Source organism: Punica granatum, chromosome 8 (assembly GCF_007655135.1).
Source record: "Punica granatum isolate Tunisia-2019 chromosome 8, ASM765513v2, whole genome shotgun sequence".
Taxonomy (NCBI): Eukaryota; Viridiplantae; Streptophyta; class Magnoliopsida; order Myrtales; family Lythraceae; genus Punica; species Punica granatum.
The window spans coordinates 12,449,336-12,470,783 of record NC_045134.1 but is presented as its reverse complement, the minus strand read 5'-3'; the positions used below and the strand labels follow the sequence as shown (position 1 = coordinate 12,470,783).

The 21,448-nt window shown below is 36.9% G+C and overlaps 4 protein-coding genes across 4 annotated transcripts; all 4 read right to left on the bottom strand.

Moving 5' to 3' along the window:
• Positions 1–5,278: 5,278 nt before the first annotated feature.
• LOC116187380 (chaperone protein dnaJ 10) lies at positions 5,279–8,898 on the bottom strand. Its single transcript, XM_031516044.1, has 10 exons — positions 8,566–8,898; positions 8,120–8,179; positions 7,883–7,965; positions 7,173–7,326; positions 6,799–6,928; positions 6,531–6,689; positions 6,253–6,431; positions 6,011–6,088; positions 5,712–5,852; positions 5,279–5,607 (listed from the first exon to the last, which is right to left on the bottom strand). The coding sequence occupies exons 1-10, from the start codon at positions 8,650–8,652 to the stop codon at positions 5,527–5,529; spliced, it is 1,152 nt and encodes a 383-aa protein (XP_031371904.1). The 5' UTR covers positions 8,653–8,898; the 3' UTR covers positions 5,279–5,526.
• A 2,542-nt stretch (positions 8,899–11,440) lies between these two features.
• LOC116215852 (ras-related protein RABC1-like) lies at positions 11,441–14,179 on the bottom strand. Its single transcript, XM_031551641.1, has 7 exons — positions 13,943–14,179; positions 13,683–13,830; positions 12,978–13,046; positions 12,778–12,843; positions 12,175–12,296; positions 11,833–11,961; positions 11,441–11,729 (listed from the first exon to the last, which is right to left on the bottom strand). The coding sequence occupies exons 2-7, from the start codon at positions 13,816–13,818 to the stop codon at positions 11,625–11,627; spliced, it is 627 nt and encodes a 208-aa protein (XP_031407501.1). The 5' UTR covers positions 13,819–13,830; positions 13,943–14,179; the 3' UTR covers positions 11,441–11,624.
• Positions 14,180–17,636: 3,457 nt separating this feature from the next.
• On the bottom strand, positions 17,637–18,635 carry LOC116188752. The gene has a single exon (XM_031518232.1). It carries the CDS (start codon positions 18,633–18,635, stop codon positions 17,637–17,639), a length of 999 nt encoding a protein of 332 aa, XP_031374092.1.
• A 2,241-nt stretch (positions 18,636–20,876) lies between these two features.
• On the bottom strand, positions 20,877–21,447 carry LOC116189486 (basic blue protein-like). Its single transcript, XM_031519168.1, has 2 exons — positions 21,206–21,447; positions 20,877–21,084 (listed from the first exon to the last, which is right to left on the bottom strand). The coding sequence occupies exons 1-2, from the start codon at positions 21,387–21,389 to the stop codon at positions 20,882–20,884; spliced, it is 387 nt and encodes a 128-aa protein (XP_031375028.1). The 5' UTR covers positions 21,390–21,447; the 3' UTR covers positions 20,877–20,881.
• Between the last annotated feature and the right edge of the window lies 1 nt (position 21,448).

The following is a 21,448-nucleotide window of genomic DNA, read 5'->3' as shown; positions in this document are numbered from 1 at the left end:
ATTGATGGGAGCCGTCAGCGCTCCCAGATGCGGACTTGGTATCACCCATGAATTGGAAGGGTGAACCCGCATGCCCATAATACAGCGAAGGAATTGGATGATGATATAACCTGGGATGATGATAATTAGGTTGTGGAAGTTAGGATTCAGAGAGGAATAATTGGAATTTTGATGGAGAAAATTGATATTTGGAGAGAGAAAATTCGGATTTGGATGGCAAAAATTCGGATTTTGAGGATTTGGATTTTGGGGGAAATTCGGATTTGGGATGTAGAACCTGGGATCGTTCGGAAGTTGATTTGGATTGGTCATTTTCTCTTTGACTGTAGAATAAGAAGAAGTAGAGAGATTTTGAGGTGGATTTAAGTGGAATTTATTGGATATTTACAGGAAATTTTTATGATTTTTTTAAAACCAAACGGCAAATTTTCTAGCCATTACATCCAATTTAATAAAAATAAAAGTGGGGGGCAGGGGCTGCCTAGGCGTCGCGCCTCTGCCCAGAGATGCGCACTACTTTGCTCCAGCTGCACGCATGGCAAGGGGAGACGGGGGCAGGCGCCCACCGGAGAAAGCCTTAAACGTTTCCAACAAAAGCCGTAAGCTTTTGTCATCTTTTTCTGATAATAAGAAAAATAAAGCATGTCCATATCCGTTAATTTAATGTACCTTTATCAATCAAACGGCAGATACTAGCTAAATTGGTCATTGTCGGATCATGAGATGTGATGCACTAGCAAATTTTATTTAATATTTTATAAGGTTTAAAACTGACTAAAAGTATTTAGTGATCAAAAATTGATATTTGAATGAGAATTTATTTAAGCTAATAAATTATGGAACTCGTCAATAAAAAATTACTGCTGGTTGTTGATTAAAGGTTCTGGTTCCCTTTCAAAGCCGGCAATGCCACGGATTGATAGCTCTGACAATACATATATCATAATGATAATAATGATTTCTGTTTGCAATAGGGTGTCCACTGCTACCAACTTCACATTTTTTATTCTTTTTCCTTTTTAAATTCTGAGGCCAATTTGGATTTCTTCTAAATTATTAGCCTTGCCAAGGTTTTTAAAATTTCATAATTTTGTTTCTTATGGACAGTAAACATGCAAAGTCTTTTATTGCGGAAATTGTCTGTTCCTCAAGGGTATATATTGCCCAGGTCACGACGCACTATTAGTAACAAAAATTTGATTTTACTTAAATTTAGTTAACTTAACTTATTACTTTTTTATTTTTTTCAAATTCTCTCGAATACTTTTTATTATCTATTATTTAAATTAATTTTTTAATACTAAATTATCTCAACTATTTAATATTTTTTTCAATTCAACAATACAATTATTACTTTTTTATTTTTTTCTTCAAATTCTCTCACGTACTTTTTCGAACTCCTTTTGTGTTCATATGCTCAGATCAAATTAAATCAAATTAAATTAAACTTAGCTTCATTACCAAACGCCACAATAATAGTATTTATATGGACAATATTCACTGTTCTTGACGAAATCCTAGGATCGATGTTGATCATCTGAGGACAAAATGCGAGTCTTCTCAACAAAAATTGCAGGATCTAAGGAGTTCGAGGCAGCAATCAACTCTAGATCCACGACCCATTGCAGTCAGATGATGCGTGGTGCATCAAAGCATGTCGAAATCTCATGGAAAACATAGTAATTCCCTGCGCCTATTGCCCGGGCCGACTCCAGTTGCCGAGAAGTTGGGTCAAGACGCTAGCGACCAAGGCTCTCCCGTGTCATGTCATAAAACCATTTGCTGCAACAAGTTATTTTCCAAACATGACAACACACGTGCATGGAATTTAATTACAAGTGAGACAACTATCCGATCGAAACGTGCGCGACAAGACTAGAAATATAAGTAAGAAATCCTTGACGGCATCCAATTTGGAAAATGTAAAACATTAACTTCGAGAAGTAAAGGGACAGCAATAGATCTATCTATATGCGTATAATGGGTTGCTTTCCAATTTCAAGTTTACGTTCCATTGATTTATTTTGGGCCACAAGAAATAATTCGGTTAGGTTTCTTAGGCAATGCATGAGCTGGCAGACGGAACAGTCTTCAAGAGCAGGTCAATTGTAAAGAACATCTCACGTACTACGGAAACATTTGTAATTGTTGTAACAGTACAGATGTTATCTTTGGACTATCTGTATATATTTGTATTTATTTGACCATTCACATTATTAAAATGTCATCCAAATGAAAAGAAAACTGAGTACAGGCCCATGCATTATGTGGATGTGTACAAAAATTAATGAAATACTTTTATAAATTTTTTTTCAAATTTTCAAATTTTTTTACGAAACTTTTTATGTTTATTCCGGATTTTCAATGTAATATTCGAAAGAAAATTTAGAGAACTGATAATTATGGAAATGATTCAGCTTTTATATTATACTAGAGTGCAATCCGTGCTACACAGCGGGACGGAATTTTTTTTCATCAACCTCTTAATTTATCATATAATTTTATATAATAATAAATATAAAGTATAGTTGAAAATAACAACAAAATTACTTGTGTGTTGCTTATTACCCAAAAAAAAAAGGTGCCACTTATCTGTAACAATTATGAACTTGAGGTTGCTACATCTGATCCAGATTTTCTAAAAATTATACTAATTAATATGTCTTATGATATAAAAGTTAATTTCTACTCACTAATCTTTATTTGAATTTTAGATATTTCTGATTAGAAAAGCGATCGCAAGTTAATAGGTCATAAGTGGCCCCACTAATTTAAAGTGGACGAACTATACTTTTAGTGCAAGGGTTTACATTCATTAAAAGGTCACAACCAAGCTAATACCCAAACTATGATTAGTCTCAGTCAATAGAGATTCAGGGTTCAACGAAATAATATCAAAAAATCTTTTTAGAAGGATACAAACCAAAAACAATGAAAAGTTTTTGAAATTAAAAAAGGTCCACACTCGTGATACAATATTATGTACATGGACCCTTTAATATCACGATTGAAATAAAGTAGATCACGGGTGGCCTTGTTATTTTCAAGTGGACGAACAATAAGTATCATGCAAGGTCCAAAATTTTATATCAAGCATTTCATGGAAACGACAAAGCAAATACCCAAAAAAAAGATTAGTTTCAGTTAATAAATTGACATAATCTTATGTTAAAAAAAGTTTGTAGAAATCTTTAAAAAGGATATAAATGAAAAATACAAAAAAAAATCATAGAAATTTTTGAAAATAAAAATGTCTGGACACGTTGCACTATAATATGCACGCGGAGGTAAACAAGAGTTTAATATATTAAGAATATATATATATATATATATATATATTACAATTGATTGATTAATTTGGGTGATTTTTGTTGGGTGTGCAGCTTAATTTAGAAGGATATTATATATATATATATATATATATATATTATTTCTTACTATTGATTGATTACTTTGGGTGATTTTTGTGGGGTGTGCTGCTTTTAAACTAGAAGGCTATCACATATATAAATATATATTGGTCTTCTTTCACCCGTGCATTACAAGGGTAATTTTTCTACAGAGATTTGTTGGAATTTTTGCTTTAGATGTAATTATAATTTTATTATCCAGTTGAGAATTTTTTATGCTTTTCAAATGTAATTATAGCTTTATTTGAATAAAGTAGTTTTCATAAACCGTACTGGATCTAAAATACATGTAATTAACATTAATAATTAATTTGTTATATACAATATCAATATAAACTTTATTTGCTATAATAAATTTTATAACATAAATTTAAAATGATAGGAGTATTGTATTGCAACATATTAATAATATATTGAACTTTATAGTTATAAGCTTTAATTTGTTTATATAAATTGTACATTAAACCTATTACTTGAAAATTAATTTTTTACAAATAATATCTTCCAGATTGAGGGAGAAAATACTTACATAGACTAATTCAAGTAAAGTTTATATAGGATTCAAAGTACATATAATTGAAGTTTTATGTACATAAATTAATTAATTTGTTATATACAATATAAATTTTTATTTGTGGTAATTAATTTTCTAACATAAATTTGAAGTGATAGGAGATTTGTATTGCAATAGTCTAATAATATGTTGAACTTTGTACTTATAAGCTTTAGTTCGTGTATAGATTGTACAGTTAACATAACAATTAAAAATTAATTTTTTACAAATAAAATTTTCCAAAATGAGAGCCAAGATACTTATATAAATTAATTCAAATAAAGTTTCTTTATTAATTTTGTGATTTTTAAATTAAATTTGTTTTAAATTTGACATAGAAGTAAATATATTTAGATATTGATCTTTTAAATTCTATTTCAATAGACATTTACCTTCCTACCCAATATTTTGAACTTTATAGTTGTAAGCTTTAGTTCATTTATATAAATTGTACAGTTAACTTGTTACTTGGAAATTAATTTTTTACAAATAATATTTTCCAGATTGAGAGTGAAAATACCTACATAGATGAATTCAAGTAAAGTTTATGGAGGATTCAAAGTACATATAATTGAAGTTTTATGTACATAAATTAATTAATTTGTTATATATGATATAAGTTTTATTTGCAATAATTAATTTTCTAACATAAACTTAAAGTAATAGGAGATTTGTATTGTAATAGTCTAATAATATATTAAATTTTGTACTTATAAGTTTTAGTTCATTTATAGATTGTACAGCTAACCTAGCAATTAAAAATTAATTTTTTATAAATAAAATTTTCCAAAATGAGACCCAAGATACTCATATAAATTAATTCAAGTAAAGTTCCTTTATTAATTTTGTTATTTTTAATTTAAGTTTGTGTTAAATTTGACATATTATTTAGATATTAATCTTTTAAACTCTATTTCAATCGACGTTTACCTTTCTACCTAATTATTTCATAAATATTGACCTTTCTACCCCTAAATCATTAAAAATTTAATTCTCTATCCCCATTTATTGCAAGGATACAACTTTATATATATAGATGTTCCAGTCAAACATCATTTTCTTGGATAATATTACGTGACGGCAGAAGGATTTTCTATTGATATGAGTTCATGGCGGCAGGGAGATTCCTTTTTCCCACAAATTAAAATATAATTGCATCCAAATCCTTCAACATCAGCTTTCTTGATAGTACTTCAAACATCAACTTCACTTGGAGTTGGACGAACAGTATTTTACCGTGGTCATGTCATTGATTTTTCCGTATATTCGGGATAGTGCCATCGGATTCGCACACATGATATTTCAGTTTTATATCAGATGAAAGATCACTATGGTGACACCGGGCCAAAATAAATGGACATTTAGTAATACTGATGGAGAAGTCGTCTCGTGTTGATGTACAAGTTTTAATTTGCGATAGAAGAACTGGTGAACTCGTCAAAGCTCGGAAACTGAAGAAGTGAATCATTTCTGGATTAATTCAATCAAACCTTTAGCAAATCCGAAGTAAAAGCACATGTGATATTGTGATATCGATCTCCGGTTATAGAGAGCAACGTATGGTCACTTCGGCTGGTAGACGATCTCGTCATCATCAACGTCAAAAGCTGGGTTGCAGAGGCATCTGAAGAGCCTTCCTATTCCCTGAAACAGTAAAGGCAATTAATAGGAAACAATCTTGGACAACTGGAAATCTAGCCGATAAGAAGTGTAGTTTACAGGTCAGAGATTATGATGCTGTCACATGCCTGAGTGAAAAAAGGAGTTCGGTATGCGAGTGCCCTCGGCGAATCTTCCTCATCGCTACCATCTGAGCTGCTGTGATCTTCATCAGTGTCAGGATCACTTTTCTTCCCGGATGTTCCACCGCTCTGCATTTGTTTTTCTTGCTGAAAGTACAGTAGAAGTCCAGAGTAAATATCGGAGCTCGAATTTACATAAGCCAAGATAGAAAAACTCGAGAAACTGTTGCAACTAATGCATGATTATCGCTAGAGATTCAGAAAATAAAACGACATCCCATAAGCTTTTACGCATTACATGTCACCTGAAAAATCTTCCCCAGAATCTTCAATGCCGTGGCTCGGGCTTTGAGGTCTTCTTTCCTTATGTTCTCTCTCAGAACCTGAGATATGAAAAAGGAAGTCCAAGCTGAATCAACTTTTCTGTTTTTCTATCATGAGTTTCAATTTGTTTGATGAGTTCCCGTGCTTGAAATTTGTAAAACCAATTGCTTTTCAGAGATCATAAGCAGACGAGATCGATGATAGTCGATACTGCTAAACTCACCATCTGACACACATGGATGAGGGTGATTTCAATGTCCACCACATTCAATTTCCACAGGGAGTTCATCAGAGTCTCCTTGTTCGACCTTATGTGTGACTCGACATCATTCGCGGGACCCATTCCGTCCACCTTGAATTGCCGTCTTATGTTTTCTTGAAGTTGCAGCAACTGGAAAGCACCTGTACATATCCTCCTTCTACTTGGGCTTGGGTAAAGAAAAGAAGCGGGAAAAAACATGGTATAAAGAACGATTACAGTATCGGCGATGTCTCAATAACCTTTTGCTGCTGTGACCTGTGACTTCCAGAAATGCCCTTTGTTTCGAACCCATTCAGCAACAAAAGGGAAACCAAGATATAAGGCCTTCTTCCCGAGCTCTTGAGCTGCCTGCCCCGAATATACGTAACCAATTGTGTGTAATATATCGACTCCAAAGGCTGCATTTCCAAGGAGCAGAAATGTCTATCATCGTTAGCTTGAAAGAGGCATGGCAGAGTATCGTGGACGGAGTTTCTGTCAGAAGAAGCAAAGGGAAGACATCTTTACTTGCACCCGAAAGCCGTTTGGCTTCTGATTTGGCGCGTTGTAGAAAACGCCCTTTGTCTCCATGGACATACTCATTTAGGAAGTCCTTGAGCAATCTGGCAAGCTTTTCTTCCCTTTCTTTCTGGACAGCCTGGAAGAACATGCAACTCGACCATAAGCGGAGTGCTTTTCTTTCAGATCTCGAACTTCATATCCCTCTCAATGTCAATCAAACAGATCAATTGCTCCCATTTTTTAAGGAAATAAACTATAATCAAGGCTCTTCAACCAGAAGTGAAAACTCCCCTGAGCATGTTGCTCGTAATTTCGAAAGAAATTTGATATCAAAATGCATAATGGCTTTGTTATTTTGATTTTTATCTTAATGAACTTGCCTTTAATTTGTCATGCAGTTTTTCGGGACTGTCGCAGTCGATAGCTAATTCAGAAGAAGCAAGCGATGCCACTGCTAAGTGTCCAATGTAATCCTCAAAGAGGTCACTTCCAAAGAGAAGGGCAAACACCGCTGTAGGGTCTAGCATGGTTTCCCTGAAAGCAGAATTCAGGTAATATAATAAGATCGTGTTCGAGACTATGGCATTGAAGTAATCAACTTCTTTCTTAACTAAACACTGTCTCTAAAACTAAATATGCAACAGAGAAAAGAGAATTTACATTCAGTCACACCAAACTTGGCCAAAACTTATACAACAATAAACGGCAAATTGATCTGAAAATCCTAGCATCTGATGGGTTCTACAACCAAAGAGTTTAATGCATAGTTCAACTTCTCGTGTACTCGGCACTCATATGAACTGGCTTGTCAAGGAGCAGAACTAAAAGGTTGAGTCATTTTTCAGTCTGTGATTCTTGTTCACGCAGAGGGGCAATTTCTGGCACAACCATCCAGTTATGAAAAGTATCTATGATGCTTTTTTCTTCTCCGGGTTTGCCGATTCCTGTCGTTTGCATTTCTGAAAGCTGATGTGGATTAGACCTACCCGATCTATAACGTGACTATGACGTGAAAAAACATGAATTTAAAAGAGTTTTGCTTAAGCAAGTTAACGATTAGAAAGTTTATCTGCATAATTATGAGACTCACCTAGATATGCAGTATTTTCCATTCCGATCATATGCTTCCCTCTGCACAGGATCGCTCAAGACCTGATAAGCTTCACCTAACACCTGCAATTTAGTGCCCCAGAATATCACGTAAAGTTCGTTCAATTTCGATAAACCAGAAATGCCTTTCTGTGACAACATTCATCAACAATTACAACCAGGAGTTGAAGCCCACTTCACGTCACAGAAGAAGATGATCAGAAAGCATTCCACCAACCTGAAAACTTTCAGCAGCCCTTGGGTCATTCGGGTTTTTATCGGGATGTACTTGTTTTGCCTGCACCAAGTGTAAGAAGATATATTTGAGAAAACAAGAAACAAGATTTCATTGCAAGATTTGAGTTAAAGACCTGATATCATGCCAACAAAATGTTTAAAACCAACAAGCTTATCACGAAGCCAAAATGAGATGCACGAATGTCCATGATAGCCAAATTAGATGGAAAGGATTGGTAGCTCGAATGCAGTAAGTTCGACAAGTCCTTAAAAAGATGACAATAGATTTCATCAGGAGGAATCAGTCCTTTTGATCCTCTGAGCTCCCTCAGCATCCAAATTGTGTGAGGAACGATTTAATCGGGTTACTAACAGTTACTCTACTGCAAAAATCTGCTGTAGCAGTATTATCAGATCAATGATGGAGCTAATGGTTTTGTATGGTACCTTCACATAGTAAGCCTTGCGAATCTCCTCCTCGGATGCGTATGGACTGACACCGAGAACATCATAGTACTCTGTCTCCTTCACCATTATGCCAAAACTGGAAAAGATCGAAGCTTTCCGTTTTCCACCCTTCCCACTGAAGATCTGCAGAGCTCGATAAAAACCCGAGAAAGATCGACCGCAGAGAGGATGTGTGATGAAGAAAAGTGGGTGAAGTGATGGGAAAGAAAGAGAGAGGAAGAAAGGCAGCTTTGAGGTGAGCTGATGAGCAGCAGCCCTTCATCCTCCCACGAGACTGAGTTGCCTTTCCAGTTCCTCACAGCAATAAACAATTTGGAAATGGCTTTTTCGCGGCAGCATAACAGTTATTTTTTAACTGTCACCTCGGTGGCGCCATCATCATATCCTAAGCACACCCCCCCCCCCCCCCCCAAAAAAAAAAAAAATTTCTCGCCTTTTTTTCTTATTTTATACGTCGAATTTCCATGCCATCTGTATATAATAAGTAGTTGCTATTTTACTTGATATTCATGAATACCATGACCAGTCTACTACACTTTTGAGCATTGTTTATATGTTTAGTACATGTTGATGTCATGCAGTGGTTCGGGTATACAGTTTTCCTCGACAAATGTTCGGCCGAAGCGTTATTTGTTTTCTTTTCCTCCAAATTGCCATGAGGCTGTCGGGATGCTGTGTTTTGTGGCTCAGGATGGGCTTCTTAGTGGTGGGATCCATTTTAAAGAAACGGCTGCCTCGCTTATATTATGTGGGCTTTCTCGGAATTGAGCAAGTCTCTCTTTTTCCTTGCTCTCATATTCTAATGTTCTTAAAATATATGTCCGGGCTCATCGGTACATGACATCGCGGTATAGCCTGATGGATACTCAAAAGAATTGTGATCGATCAAATTGCCAGTAACGCTGCACCGGAGCTTCCACTGTTGCTGGCACTCCAGTCTCTGACTCGACTCATCTGCAGTTCGAGCCATCCACACACTACGGGAAATCAATTTTCTTCTTTTGTTTGGCAGTCCAGCAGTGTCCGAACCAGGTTACGTATGTCTCGATGAATCAAGTGCTCCGAGCAAAGTAAGAGAGGCAGGAAAGTTGAGGTGGCCCCGTTGAATGGCGGAAAGAGAGGATAGATAAGTGAAGAGGTGGACCTGTTTTCCAATGTGGGCTCTTGTTACTGCTTTAGATAAGAGAATCTGGCAGCAGGTTAGGCTTCTTTTGGGGCCCTGTCCACCAAAAAGTTCCCATTCAAGAAAAAGATTTTGGTTCATCCCGATATTCGGCGTATCATTGGTTCATATGCTGCAATTTTACTGAAAAAGAAAATTGTGATAAGAAACATTCAACACTCTTCGGATAGCTCGTCCAACCCAAGGATAGCTATGCTGTGTCGGAGTTCTTTGTAACGTTGTAAAGTTTGTTTAACTCTTCATGCAGTTTCATAATGTTCCTCACGAACGATTCAAGGTCATAGCATTGTTGATGTTGATACAGTCGTAGCATCTAAATGTGCAAATGTTGTGACAGGATCAGCAAAGTCGGTTAAATCGTCCACAAGTACATAAACTGCTTTGAATAGAAGTTATGAGTAGTAATTCTTTCTTGGGAAGGACCCATTTCGGTGCTAAGGGCAAGTTGATAACCCACATCAGAAAGCATTCTACCCGATAAGGTGGATGATGAAACGGAAGAGATACTGTCAATAAATAGAACAACGTCTTGTTCATTAACATCTCAGAAATATTCCACCATAGTAAGAGCAATCACACCGACTCTCTTACGAGCTTCGAGGGAGTTCATTCATCAGATCTGTTTTATCGTTTGCTCAATGAAACTGGGAACATGATGCCCTAAATCTGTGTTACAGTAAACAAAAGCGAAAGTCCAGCTATATGGATCCCCGTTAGGACAAATTGGTACACCCGGCCTATACTGTTAAAGACTTCCATTTTTATTTAGTTTATTTACGTGTTAGTTTCATACAATATTTTGAAAATTTTCACCACATAGTATATATTGTTATAATTTCATCAAATTGCACGATATTTTTAAATTTTTTCAAGACGTAGCATGAAACGCAATAATTTCATCGTATGACACAAAATTTCAAAAAAATTTCATGGCATAGCACGATGCTAGTTTTCCGTCAATGACTAATTGGAAATCTGATGTGGCCGTGTATTATTGGGATGAACAAGGTTGGGCCAACAAAGTCGGCCACGTCAAATCTCCATTAGGCTATTGACGAAAAACTAACGCTATGCTATGTTATGATTTTTTTTTTGAAAATTTATGTCATGGTGAAATTATTGCCTTTCGTGTTATGCCGTGAAAAAAATTCAAAATATCGTGCAATTTAATAAAATTATGACGATATATGGTATGTGGTGAAAAATTTCAAAATATCATACTGTACGATAAAATCAGCCCTTTATTTATTTATTGTTACGTTCAACGAATTAAGCAACCATGTGGCAATCGGTATTATCAAAGGGGCAATGTGCACGTACAATCAGTTTACTTTTGTATCTTTAATTCATGTAACCTCTAGATTCATTCAACCAAATGCATGCATTTTATAAATGCTTCAATTTTACTCAATGTAGTACCGTTGCACTAAGCAACATATTTTCATACGATTCCACTTATGTTTTTTCCTTTCAATAACATTGTCAATGGGAGCAATTTATCTAGCGAAAAAGTTGAACATTATTGTACTTGCTTAATTTTTAATCTTATTATTAACAATTAACAAAGGCTCAAGCAAAAAAAGAAAAAGAAATTATATATATATATATATATATATATATATATATATAAACATTTATGGAAGGACTATGACCACGGAAAAGGAAAAACAATGGAAAAAAAATTGAAGAACCACCCATATTTCTTCTATGCTTTTACTTTGAATGTTCTTAATGGAGTCAGCAGGTTTGGCAAGTAAAGCAAATAAGTACATCAATCCCGCTCAATGCAGGAATGTCCGATATCAATCAACAAATGAGATCGACCTGAGCAGAGGGTAGGAAGATGCCACTACCATTAACAACAACTGCTAGTCGCACTAGATTCCGGTGGTGCCTGTTTGAAGATATTCCTTTTCACACCGATTGATCCCTCTGCTAGTAGGCTCGGTGTTTCCAATATCTGCAGCAAATTATTTTAGAACACTCTTTATTAACCGACCAAAGCTGGATCAAAAGAAGTCCAAAGGAATGCTGCAAGTGGCAATGAAGAACCATCTCCTTACCTTCAAAATAAGTTCCTCGAAGCATTGCTCCACATTCACCCGAGTCTTCGCGCTGCACTCAAGGAAAAGGCATCCATATTGTCTCGCAAAGTCAATCCCCTCTTTCTTTGAGACAGCCCTGTCGCTTTCCTGCAAAAGAACTTGTTGGCTTAACTTTGACTGAAGGGTCTCATTTTAAAGATAGTCGACTAATCGTAACATTACAAACACCGACCTCATTAAATAGCAGTAATGAAAGAACTCACTGAAAAGGTACCAAGATAATATTGAAATATCACAGCATTTACACACAAGATACAAAGCAAAAGTTAAATATGTAATGCAAATACCTAGAAGATGTACCTTGTCAACTTTGTTACCTACAAGCATTTTGATGCAATCTGGATTAGTTGAGTACAGATCAATCTCCCTTGCCCATATTTCAGAGAGGTTCGTGAATGTCTCTCGTCGTGTCACATCATACACTGCAAAGTCTCATGGATAAAACAGCCTATAACTTTGAGGTGCTAAAATTAAGAACAGCAGCTAGCAAGATGGAAGAAAAATTAAAACAAATCAGACAGCCTAAAATTTTTGCAGTCGATTTCCAAGAGCAAATCATAGAAACGTAAAAAAGTTCCGGGAAATTAGAGAACAAAATTGTAGGAACTTAACTCTTTCCTCATTTCAAAACACAATACTTTGTCATACATAAAACAATCACATTACTTTGTCATACATAAAACAGGGCAACATGCACATCCTTCTTGAAGTTACGTCATTTAATATGCTGAGTAATAAAATACATAATAGGAGATATTCCGCCACCTGAATTCACAAGCATTTGTACTTTATTTGAAGATTATTAGCTACTAAAGAATTACTGACAACGGATATTTTTAGACAATAGTCCCAACGAAAGAGGAAAGTCGGAAAAAGAATAACTAATGGCATCAAGTGACTTACCCATAATTATACCCTGAGCTCCCCTGTAATATGAACTAGTCAGCGTTCTAAATCTCTCCTGTCCCGCTGCATTCCAAGAAAAAGAATTTTAAAAACATGCACAGAAGCATGGGCAGGATCAACCCTGCAACAAGTTAAAAATAAAATAATTGTACAACCAATCATTTGGTGAGGGATGTAAGTACTGATAAGAGCATTACCTGTGTCCCAGATTGCAAGCTTCAATTTTTTTCCGTTAACTGTAACATGCTTTATTTTGAAATCCACACCTACAAAACGACGACAAAATGAACAAACATAAGTTCATGTCCAGGGTGTCTTAGCTTTACTCCGACAAAAACCACAGTGCACCGACACAAAACACAGAACATCGTATGAGCTGTAGATAAACTAACACCATGCCATCCTTATCATAACTATGAGCAAGCAGCTAATGCACTAGTAACAGATTTTAATCAGCACAAAGATGCCAACAATGTCAGCAAACAAGTGAATATTTCCAGGCTTCAAGTACATCTATTTTGTGGACGGCTTATAGACCAAAATGCTGCATTAGAACACTAGTTGGTTTAAAAGGCCATAGACATATCTATATGCATATACGTAAGCTCTATGTGAATTAGTACGTCAAATAGCAAAGGTTATCTACTTTTATTTCTGTTTTAAAGTTTCAAGATATCCGCAACCCATTGTAACCAATGGAAGCAATCACAACAAATGTCTTCCCATCCGATGTCATAAGTACCATCGACCACAACTTTTGTAACGCTAAGTTAATCTGCTTGGTCCTTCAATCTTACGCCATCTGCTACGCACAAAACAACAAGTTCTGCCCATTCTCAAGCAACCAAATCACACAAACAGATGACACCCATCTGGATGAATTGCGCGACACGAAGGAGTACCGATGGTAGGAGATAGATCCTCAAAGGCATCGGAGGTGAAACTCAAGAGGAGAGAGCTCTTCCCAACCCCAGAGTCCCCAATCAACAGCAGCTTCAACAGGTAATCGAAATCCTGCTGGCTCGACGACGCCTCCATCAAGAATCAGCCCTGAATCCCAATAAAAGAGGGAACAAAAGCAACCTACCGCTCAAAACCCTAGAAATCGGAAAAAGCAACAAAAAATCGAACTTGCAACGCCGAGGAGGAGACTTTAACGCACCTCCGAGCTCACTGGCTTCAATGGCGGCAATGGACCTTCGGATGCGGGGATCGGAGAAGAAGAATGCGACGTGGGAATCGATGCTTGAGGAGAGATTTCGAATTTCTGCAGATGTTTGAAGGATTTGGAAGGAGAATGGTCGAACTTTGAGCTGTCGGAAGGGGAAAGCGTTGTTGGTCCTTCGGATCCAGAGTCGTTCTTCTTGATCTTCGGTGGTATCTTATGTACCCGCCATGGCAGCGTACGGGGCGAGCTAACGGAGGTTCTATGTCTTGACGAATCACAGGCCGTCGATCATGATGACTTGTCTGGTCAAATGATCGGGTGGGTAAGGATCACCGTAACTCTGTGTGCTCCTGTCTCTAGGTGGCTTTTGAGTTTTAGCGGCGGCAACGATTCAGGCTGTCTTCTAAATACGAAATGCGAAGTCAGAGGCTATTGATTCTCCATTGTTTTTTTTTTGGGTGAGATTTGGGTTATCTTTAGATTTTTTTAAAAAAAATTTCCGATCATTTACTCGCATGATTCGTTTTTTATTGTTCCATCGTCCTATGGAGTGTTTTTAGTCTACTAACTGAGATAAATTTTCATTCAAGCATATTCAAAACAAAAGATATAAATTATTTTGGTGGGAATCTATATATATAAGTATTTAATTTAGGCTCTTGCACCATGCATTGAGGAGCTTTCACATAAGCTATTCAAGCATTTTCTCAACTTGCGAGTAGCCGACTCTTCGAGTCCTCAAAAGTAATTCAAATAGATATATTATTGCAAGAAATATTTCATTGGTATTCACTAATATGTGTCTATATAAATGAATATTATATGATAGAAGGGCGAATTCATTGGAACTAATTTTTTTAACGATTTATTAGAATTATCAACATTTTTGTAATTTTCTAAATGACTCTAATTTTTCTTTTTCGGTATATATTATAGTATCCAAAAGATCAACGAATTCCGAGAATTCAATTCGAACCAAGTTAACTTGAAAGGATAAAGCTCTTTCAATCATGAATTTTCTCCACCTGCGAGAGTTCGACTAAGAAAAAGATCAAAAATATAAATTTTGCACCCTCTTTGACATTGAAGGAGCACAATTTCGAAGAATAAGACCATGTCACCATTTGCATAAGCATTTTAAGTCATTCTTAAACTAGTCAACGATTGTTCTTCTCAGTGTCCCCTTCTGAACATTAATATATTGTGTTCCTATTTAGCTGCCACAATTAATATATGCTTTGGTTTTTGCACTCCCTTTGGTTCACGGGGGCATTCGTAGGAAAAATACATGTTTTGGGGTATTTGATTGTGTTTAATGATGTAATAAATTAATTTTTATAAATTCAATTTATGAAAGATTAATTGACAGTAAAAAATGCAAACGCCCGCGCAACGCGGGTGAAGTGTCTAATTTTTTCTTCAACAAGGTATCTCATTCTGCTTTGGCTACATTTGTTTGTTATGATTTTGTTTTTTGGTTACTACTCGGAATTAAGTTAAGGAATGACAACTATGAAAATAAGGGCCTCCAGTTTTATAAAATTTGTGAAAAATGTGGACTGATCCATAGGAGGGGACGAATTATAGTAATTTGTTCCAACCCGAGACATAAAGAAAGGTAGGGCTAATCTTGTCAAAAAAGACTCTAACATAAACGATCCAATGAAAAATATAAGTTCTTCTTTAAAAGCTATGATTCAACATTATCTTGATTCTTCCCCACGAAGAAGTGCCAAAACCTTTGACCCTTCACCCATTCCGGTATGAAGGATTAGTCAATCAAATAACAGATAGTAAATGAGTTGGTTTGAAAATAGATGAATTGCTAGTTGTAGGATATTATACGTAAAAAAACTGTAGTGAAGTTTTGGATAAAAGCAAGAGAGATAAAAATAAACTAATTAAATTAAAATTCTTTCCCTGGCCTAATTATAGATTAGAAGATTTAGATTGTATGAACCGATATTGGTTTGATACCAGAGGGTTCACGGCACGTCAAGCTCTGGTAATGTTCTTCGCTTTGCATTGAATTGTTTATTATAGTTAATTTTGTGTTATAAGAGAAACTTGTGAATCTTATACGATGAAATAGAATTCCTAATAGCTATAAAGAGATATGAGTAGTCTTACTGAAAATATGAACTTGCAATCTCTTGATTATTAAGCGAGGGCGTGTGCCATTATATTATATCATCTTTTGATTATTATAGATATTTTAATATAAGAAAAATCTTTGAGCATCATGAATTTCTATAACTTCTCTCTACGGATATGACATTGACCACATTAATTATCATGTAAAGCTAGTGGTCTTCCTTATTATTTTTTCTTTTAATTTATTTATTTCTAACAATATAATAATGATGTAAATGAACCCCGGCAAATCTCTCTCCACTGAATTTTCCAGCAGCGCGAAGTGTAGTCACGGCTAAAATCCAGTAGTCACAGCTATTTATAAGGTGGTGACCCTTTGATTTGAACAATTGATTAATTCCTCTATGTAAAGGAGTTTTTCAGTCACTTCAGAAAATTGTGTCTTACCATATGGATGAGAGAGCATTTGCATTGTGGAGAGCCGGTTTCTTGTTCTAGTAGTCGGATGCAGACTAGTGATCATGGGTTTTTTCTTCGAAAAATATTTTCCAAAGTAAGAGCAAAGTCATGCAAGAGTTGAGTAAGGGGCTGGTATAATGCAGGGACACGTTCAACTAGTAAATCTAGAAGTTTTAATTGTGCACTTTTGATTTTAATTCGTTTTGTAATTCGTGTCTGACAAGTATTATATGTCATCTATGTCGCCTGTCATAAGTATGAGTTTCTTTCTAGTACGATGTGGGTCGTGATTGATGTTTCAAGCAAATTTAGATATCTTAATTAGATGACTAACATGGAAGAGTGATGTCTGCATACATCTTCTTTTTTTTTACTTTTTTTTTAATTGCAGTCAGGTAGTATTTATGTCAGCTTGCATGCATAATCCACCTCTCTTAGTAGGGGTATAAATGAGAAGACACAATTCGCGAACGATTCAAGCTTGGTTCAATGAAAGCTCGGATTCGGCTCGATCTTATTGAGCGCGGGCTCGCTAGTCAAGCATGAGCCAAGCCAAGCCAAGCCCAATAGTATTTAGCTCGAAAGACTCACGAGCCTAAATAAACTTTTTTAATTTAAATATATTATTAGTTGTTATAGCTTAGATATAATAAGGCCCACATAATAATAATAATAATAATAATAATAATAATAATTTTTCTTTTTAGAAAAATAACAAAATTATATTTGATAGTTTGTTGAAATCGGTACGGTCGGGTCGTATTTTGTATGACATTGTTGTTGTATAACAACCGTATTCGGCTCGAAAAACTCATTAGCCTAAACGAGCCTTCAATTTATTTGACGAGCTGAGCTCAAGCCCGATTGTTCAAGCTTGACCAAGCTTAAGCCCAAGCTGGATTCAGAAGATAAAATCCCACGTCTTGTAACTTGGTTTGGTATATTCTTGCTTTGGTTTTTCAGTGCAAGAGGCAGTGGCTATTGCCAGTACTTGTATTGTTGTCCAAACCTGAAACGTATCATCAACACAAAGACCATAAACGTACAAAGAAGTTCCATATTCATCTGTAAGCGAATACATGCAATCATTTCCACAAGCGTACGTGTAAACATAATTAACCTAAGATCAAAAGTATCAAACATGATACTGCTCGAGTTGGACATCCTTGGATTTCAAAGGTACATACTCTCCCAGATAAACCTCGAGGTGATCGGAGAGCGCCGACTTGTCGATGTTCTCATGGTGGTATGACTTGCAGACGAAGTAGAGGACCGCCTGGACGACGAGCCCAAACAGGATGAGCGTGACGAGCAGAAGGAAGCACAGAATCCCATACCCGATCCTACTCACCAACCTGGATGACTCCCCATCGATTACAAGCATCCCGAACGCTAACTCTATGAGCACGAGAGCTGTGTTGAGCTTAAAGAAGATTACTACTGCCACACCCATATTTCCTCTGAGCAGCTCCCTGCTCTTGATCATGGCCTTAACCCCACAATCTTCCTCCAACACAGACACGACACAGGCCAATTGCCATACTATGGTCATGTACACGAATCCAACAATATATAATCCCAAAAGAACAAATAACAGGAAGATCCCGAAATCCATGGACCCGATGGAGATTGCCCAAAAGATCAATACTATGATCGACACCATGTTGTAGCACAGCAGGCCGATGAAGATTGACAAGAAGGTGGCCATCAACCGCTTCCAGACCCTAGGGACCACACTCACAACTTTCCTGAAATCGACGGCACGTCCCGTGTAGGCGCACGCAATGGTGTAGACGACCGCGGAGGTCGAGAGGAGGGAGAAGACGAGGAGGAACGTGAAGTAGGCTGCCTCGAAGATCAAGTAAGCGGTCCATTCCTTGGAGGCGAGCTGGGCGAGCTTGTTGTAGGTCGGGCTGCCGAACCGGGTCTCGTCCATCTCGACCTCGGTGAGGCCAATCTTGGAGACGAGGAGGTCGGAGACTTCCATGTGGATTAGGAAGATGAAAGATAAAGGGAGGATTAAGGCAAGAGTGATCTGGGTGAAGATCTTCCTCCATGTGAAGATGATCTTGCAGGACTCCTTGTAGATCCCAAAGAGCCCAAGGAATTGCATCTCCTCTTGCTCCCTATCCATCTTCTTCTTCTCCTTCTTCCTTTTTATTGTCCTTCAAGAAAATTGAAGATTTCGTCGAGATCTTCAAGAAGCCAATGGGTCAATGCTCTCGTAGATCTCTTTCATCATTTATTTGTCGATCAACAAATCGAAAGCTATGGTTCTAGAAAATGTGAAATGAATGAATGGCATAGAGAAGACAACTTATTAATGGAGGAGGTGATTGTTCTTGGGACAGATCGAAGAGCCTTACCAATAGAAAACATATACATAAAGAGGAATTTCGGATCAAATGAGATAGTTTTGGATGACGTTTGTTTATCCAAGAAGAAAACTTCTTTTGCTGGGATGTGAGCGACAACGACAGAAAGAATGAATAGAGGCGATAACTGACAGATTGTAGGGTCACGCCCTTCCGGGTCAACCAAGAGTTTGCAAATTCAATTCTTATGATGAGATTGCATCTGCCTTTTAATTAGAGATTAGAATAGATTTCTATATATTAAGTCCATAGACCTTTCTTATGACCCCAAAAATATTTGATTTATTTTCGGCAGAATCTTTGGCAAAAAATATATAACAATTTTGGTAAAAACCTCTGCAGGTAATTTATCTATACTTACTATCATCTTTCTGGCTAAAAGACAAACTTATGGGCTTTGTATAAGAAAATGCAGGTAAAACGAGAATCGAACCAGAAATCTTTTTTGTTTCTAAGCAAGAGAATGTGCAATTGCAGTAAACCATCTTTCCTATGCTTATCATATTTTTAACACAGCAAAGTGTGCAAAGATCGATAACGGAAAGCCAATTAAGAACCATTGAAGGGTGTCAATATGTGACGCACTGCACCGCAGGTGGAGCAGACCTGTTGCCTCCCTCGGTCAAGGGTGCGACACATCTCCAACGGCTGCCTCTGAGGTGCAATGCACCCACACAACAGTGGGGGGATCGTCGGGGGAGAGCCAAGCGCAATCCTGTGACCGTTGGACGACTGTGAACCATCTTGATGGACCGGCTTTTGGGCTTCGGTGTACTAATGTTTTGGCCCGTTAACCCATTGCAGAATGAGGCCAGTGGAAATTGCCCGTACCATCCAAGATTTTAACTTGTCCGTCGGAGGGGGTTCCTAGCATTGCTTCCAAAATGTTTTCTTGATGTTAATTCATGGTAGGATTTAATCAGACATGAAAGTTGCGGAGAACATCTCTTTATTTTTATAATTTTCCCATATCACCTGTAATATTCGAAAATTCTATTCAATCCCAATGGTCAAGTTTTGACATTGAAGAAATTATTACATGGACTCGGCGCCTCAGCTCTGGTCAGTCCTAAATTTTGAAAAATATGTATATAATAACGTAGCTTGTGGACTTTAATCAAGTATGTCATCTGCATTACTTTCTTTTATCCGCTTACGTAGATATATTATTGTACAATGCTATATATTGGAATATATTCCACGTCACTAGGTTACGTGAGGATTATTCTACTCAGTTGCTCGTGCTTTTATGTATAAACCTCATGGCATGATTGCTAAGCAGCGAAAGGACATCTAAATGTCGTCACTCCATTTCTCATAAAAGCTTTAGGACGCATCATTTGCATGTCGTCCAAATAATTTCAGCAACAAAGAAAAATAATTTCAGAAAAATCTGAGCCTGAGGGCGCACGGACGACGTAAGATCCTTTAATATGAAGCATGGTTAGTCAACAGAGATCAAATAGATTTCCAACTCATTGAACAATCGGCAACGGAATGAAAGTGTGGAGTCCATATATGATGCAGCAGAAAACGGACAATTTTATGTTATTTGGGTTTTTTTGTAATTTTTAGGGAATAGTTTATTTCCTTTGTTATAATTTCGTTTAAGTCTATTTAAGCGTTGTAAGCCCTAGGGCTAAAGACAGTTGAGTTTTTTGGGATAAATAAAATTTCGAGAGAATATTTGCTCTATTTTTTCAAATTCGGCATTGATTAAATCGACGAATTTAATGAGTATTCCCTCGTATTCGTACAATCAACAGATTATAGAAGATTGTTTTATGGCATTCATGCGCGAATTAACATATTACAATTGTTCTTTAATTTCGCTACGTCAATATATAAGAGATAGATCGATGCAATTACTTCTGAGACCTCAAATTAACCAACAATCCAGCAGCAAACGGCGCTGCTTAATTACATCGATTCTGATCATCATACAGAAATTAAAACTGGAGAACGTATCTAATTATTCTCATCTTAATGTATTAGTTTTGATCATTTAAGCAGCATTAATAGCAATCTTCATGCCCAGGCGGGCACAGTGGCCGGGCTTGGCGCAGATGAAGAAGTTCTGCCCCTTGGAGAGGGGAATACTGTCGTTCCCCGAGTTGAACAGCTTCGCATCTGATGGGACGCTGCAGCTCGTGTAGCCTGCCTGGTCCACCACGGCCACGTTGTGAAATGTAGGATTATACTTGAACACTGCAGAAGAAAGTCACACATAAATGCAGAGCATAGTTAGTCATGGATCTACGTCATCACATGATATCACATTTTTAGGAAAATGACGCATTTCTATGCGAAAACGGGTACTACTCATCACCTAGCACATCCCCGGCCACGAAGCTCTTGCCCTTTGGCCAGTTGGCGACATTGGCAGACCAGCCATTAGCATCGCCAACCATATAGGTGGCGGCTTCGGCATACTTGGCCCCGGCAATGAGGCAGAGCAGCATGACCACGGTCGCTGCCACTGCCAGGTTTGCACTGACTCTTCCCTGGGACATGATCTTAAGAGCAACAAGCAATCCAAGAAACAAAAACGATATTAGAGATGACGCAAACA

What these genes read in the sequence shown, in the direction of transcription:
- LOC116189486 (XM_031519168.1), bottom strand. Translation starts at nt 21,389, where the DNA reads ATGTCCCAGGGAAGAGTCAGTGCAAACCTGGCAGTGGCAGCGACCGTG. An exon ending in CGTGGCCGGGGATGTGCTAG is followed by an intron (nt 21,085 to 21,205) that starts GTGATGAGTAGT and finishes TTTCTTCTGCAG; the next exon opens with TGTTCAAGTATAATCCTACA.
- LOC116188752 (XM_031518232.1), bottom strand. Translation starts at nt 18,635, where the DNA reads ATGGATAGGGAGCAAGAGGAGATGCAATTCCTTGGGCTCTTTGGGATC.
- LOC116187380 (XM_031516044.1), bottom strand. Translation starts at nt 8,652, where the DNA reads ATGGTGAAGGAGACAGAGTACTATGATGTTCTCGGTGTCAGTCCATAC. An exon ending in ACAGGTCACAGCAGCAAAAG is followed by an intron (nt 6,432 to 6,530) that starts GTTATTGAGACA and finishes GGATATGTACAG; the next exon opens with GTGCTTTCCAGTTGCTGCAA. An exon ending in GAACTCCTTTTTTCACTCAG is followed by an intron (nt 5,608 to 5,711) that starts GCATGTGACAGC and finishes TTACTGTTTCAG; the next exon opens with GGAATAGGAAGGCTCTTCAG.
- LOC116215852 (XM_031551641.1), bottom strand. Translation starts at nt 13,818, where the DNA reads ATGGAGGCGTCGTCGAGCCAGCAGGATTTCGATTACCTGTTGAAGCTG. An exon ending in GCTTGCAATCTGGGACACAG is followed by an intron (nt 12,844 to 12,977) that starts GTAATGCTCTTA and finishes CTTGGAATGCAG; the next exon opens with CGGGACAGGAGAGATTTAGA. An exon ending in TAGGTAACAAAGTTGACAAG is followed by an intron (nt 11,962 to 12,174) that starts GTACATCTTCTA and finishes GTTCTTTTGCAG; the next exon opens with GAAAGCGACAGGGCTGTCTC.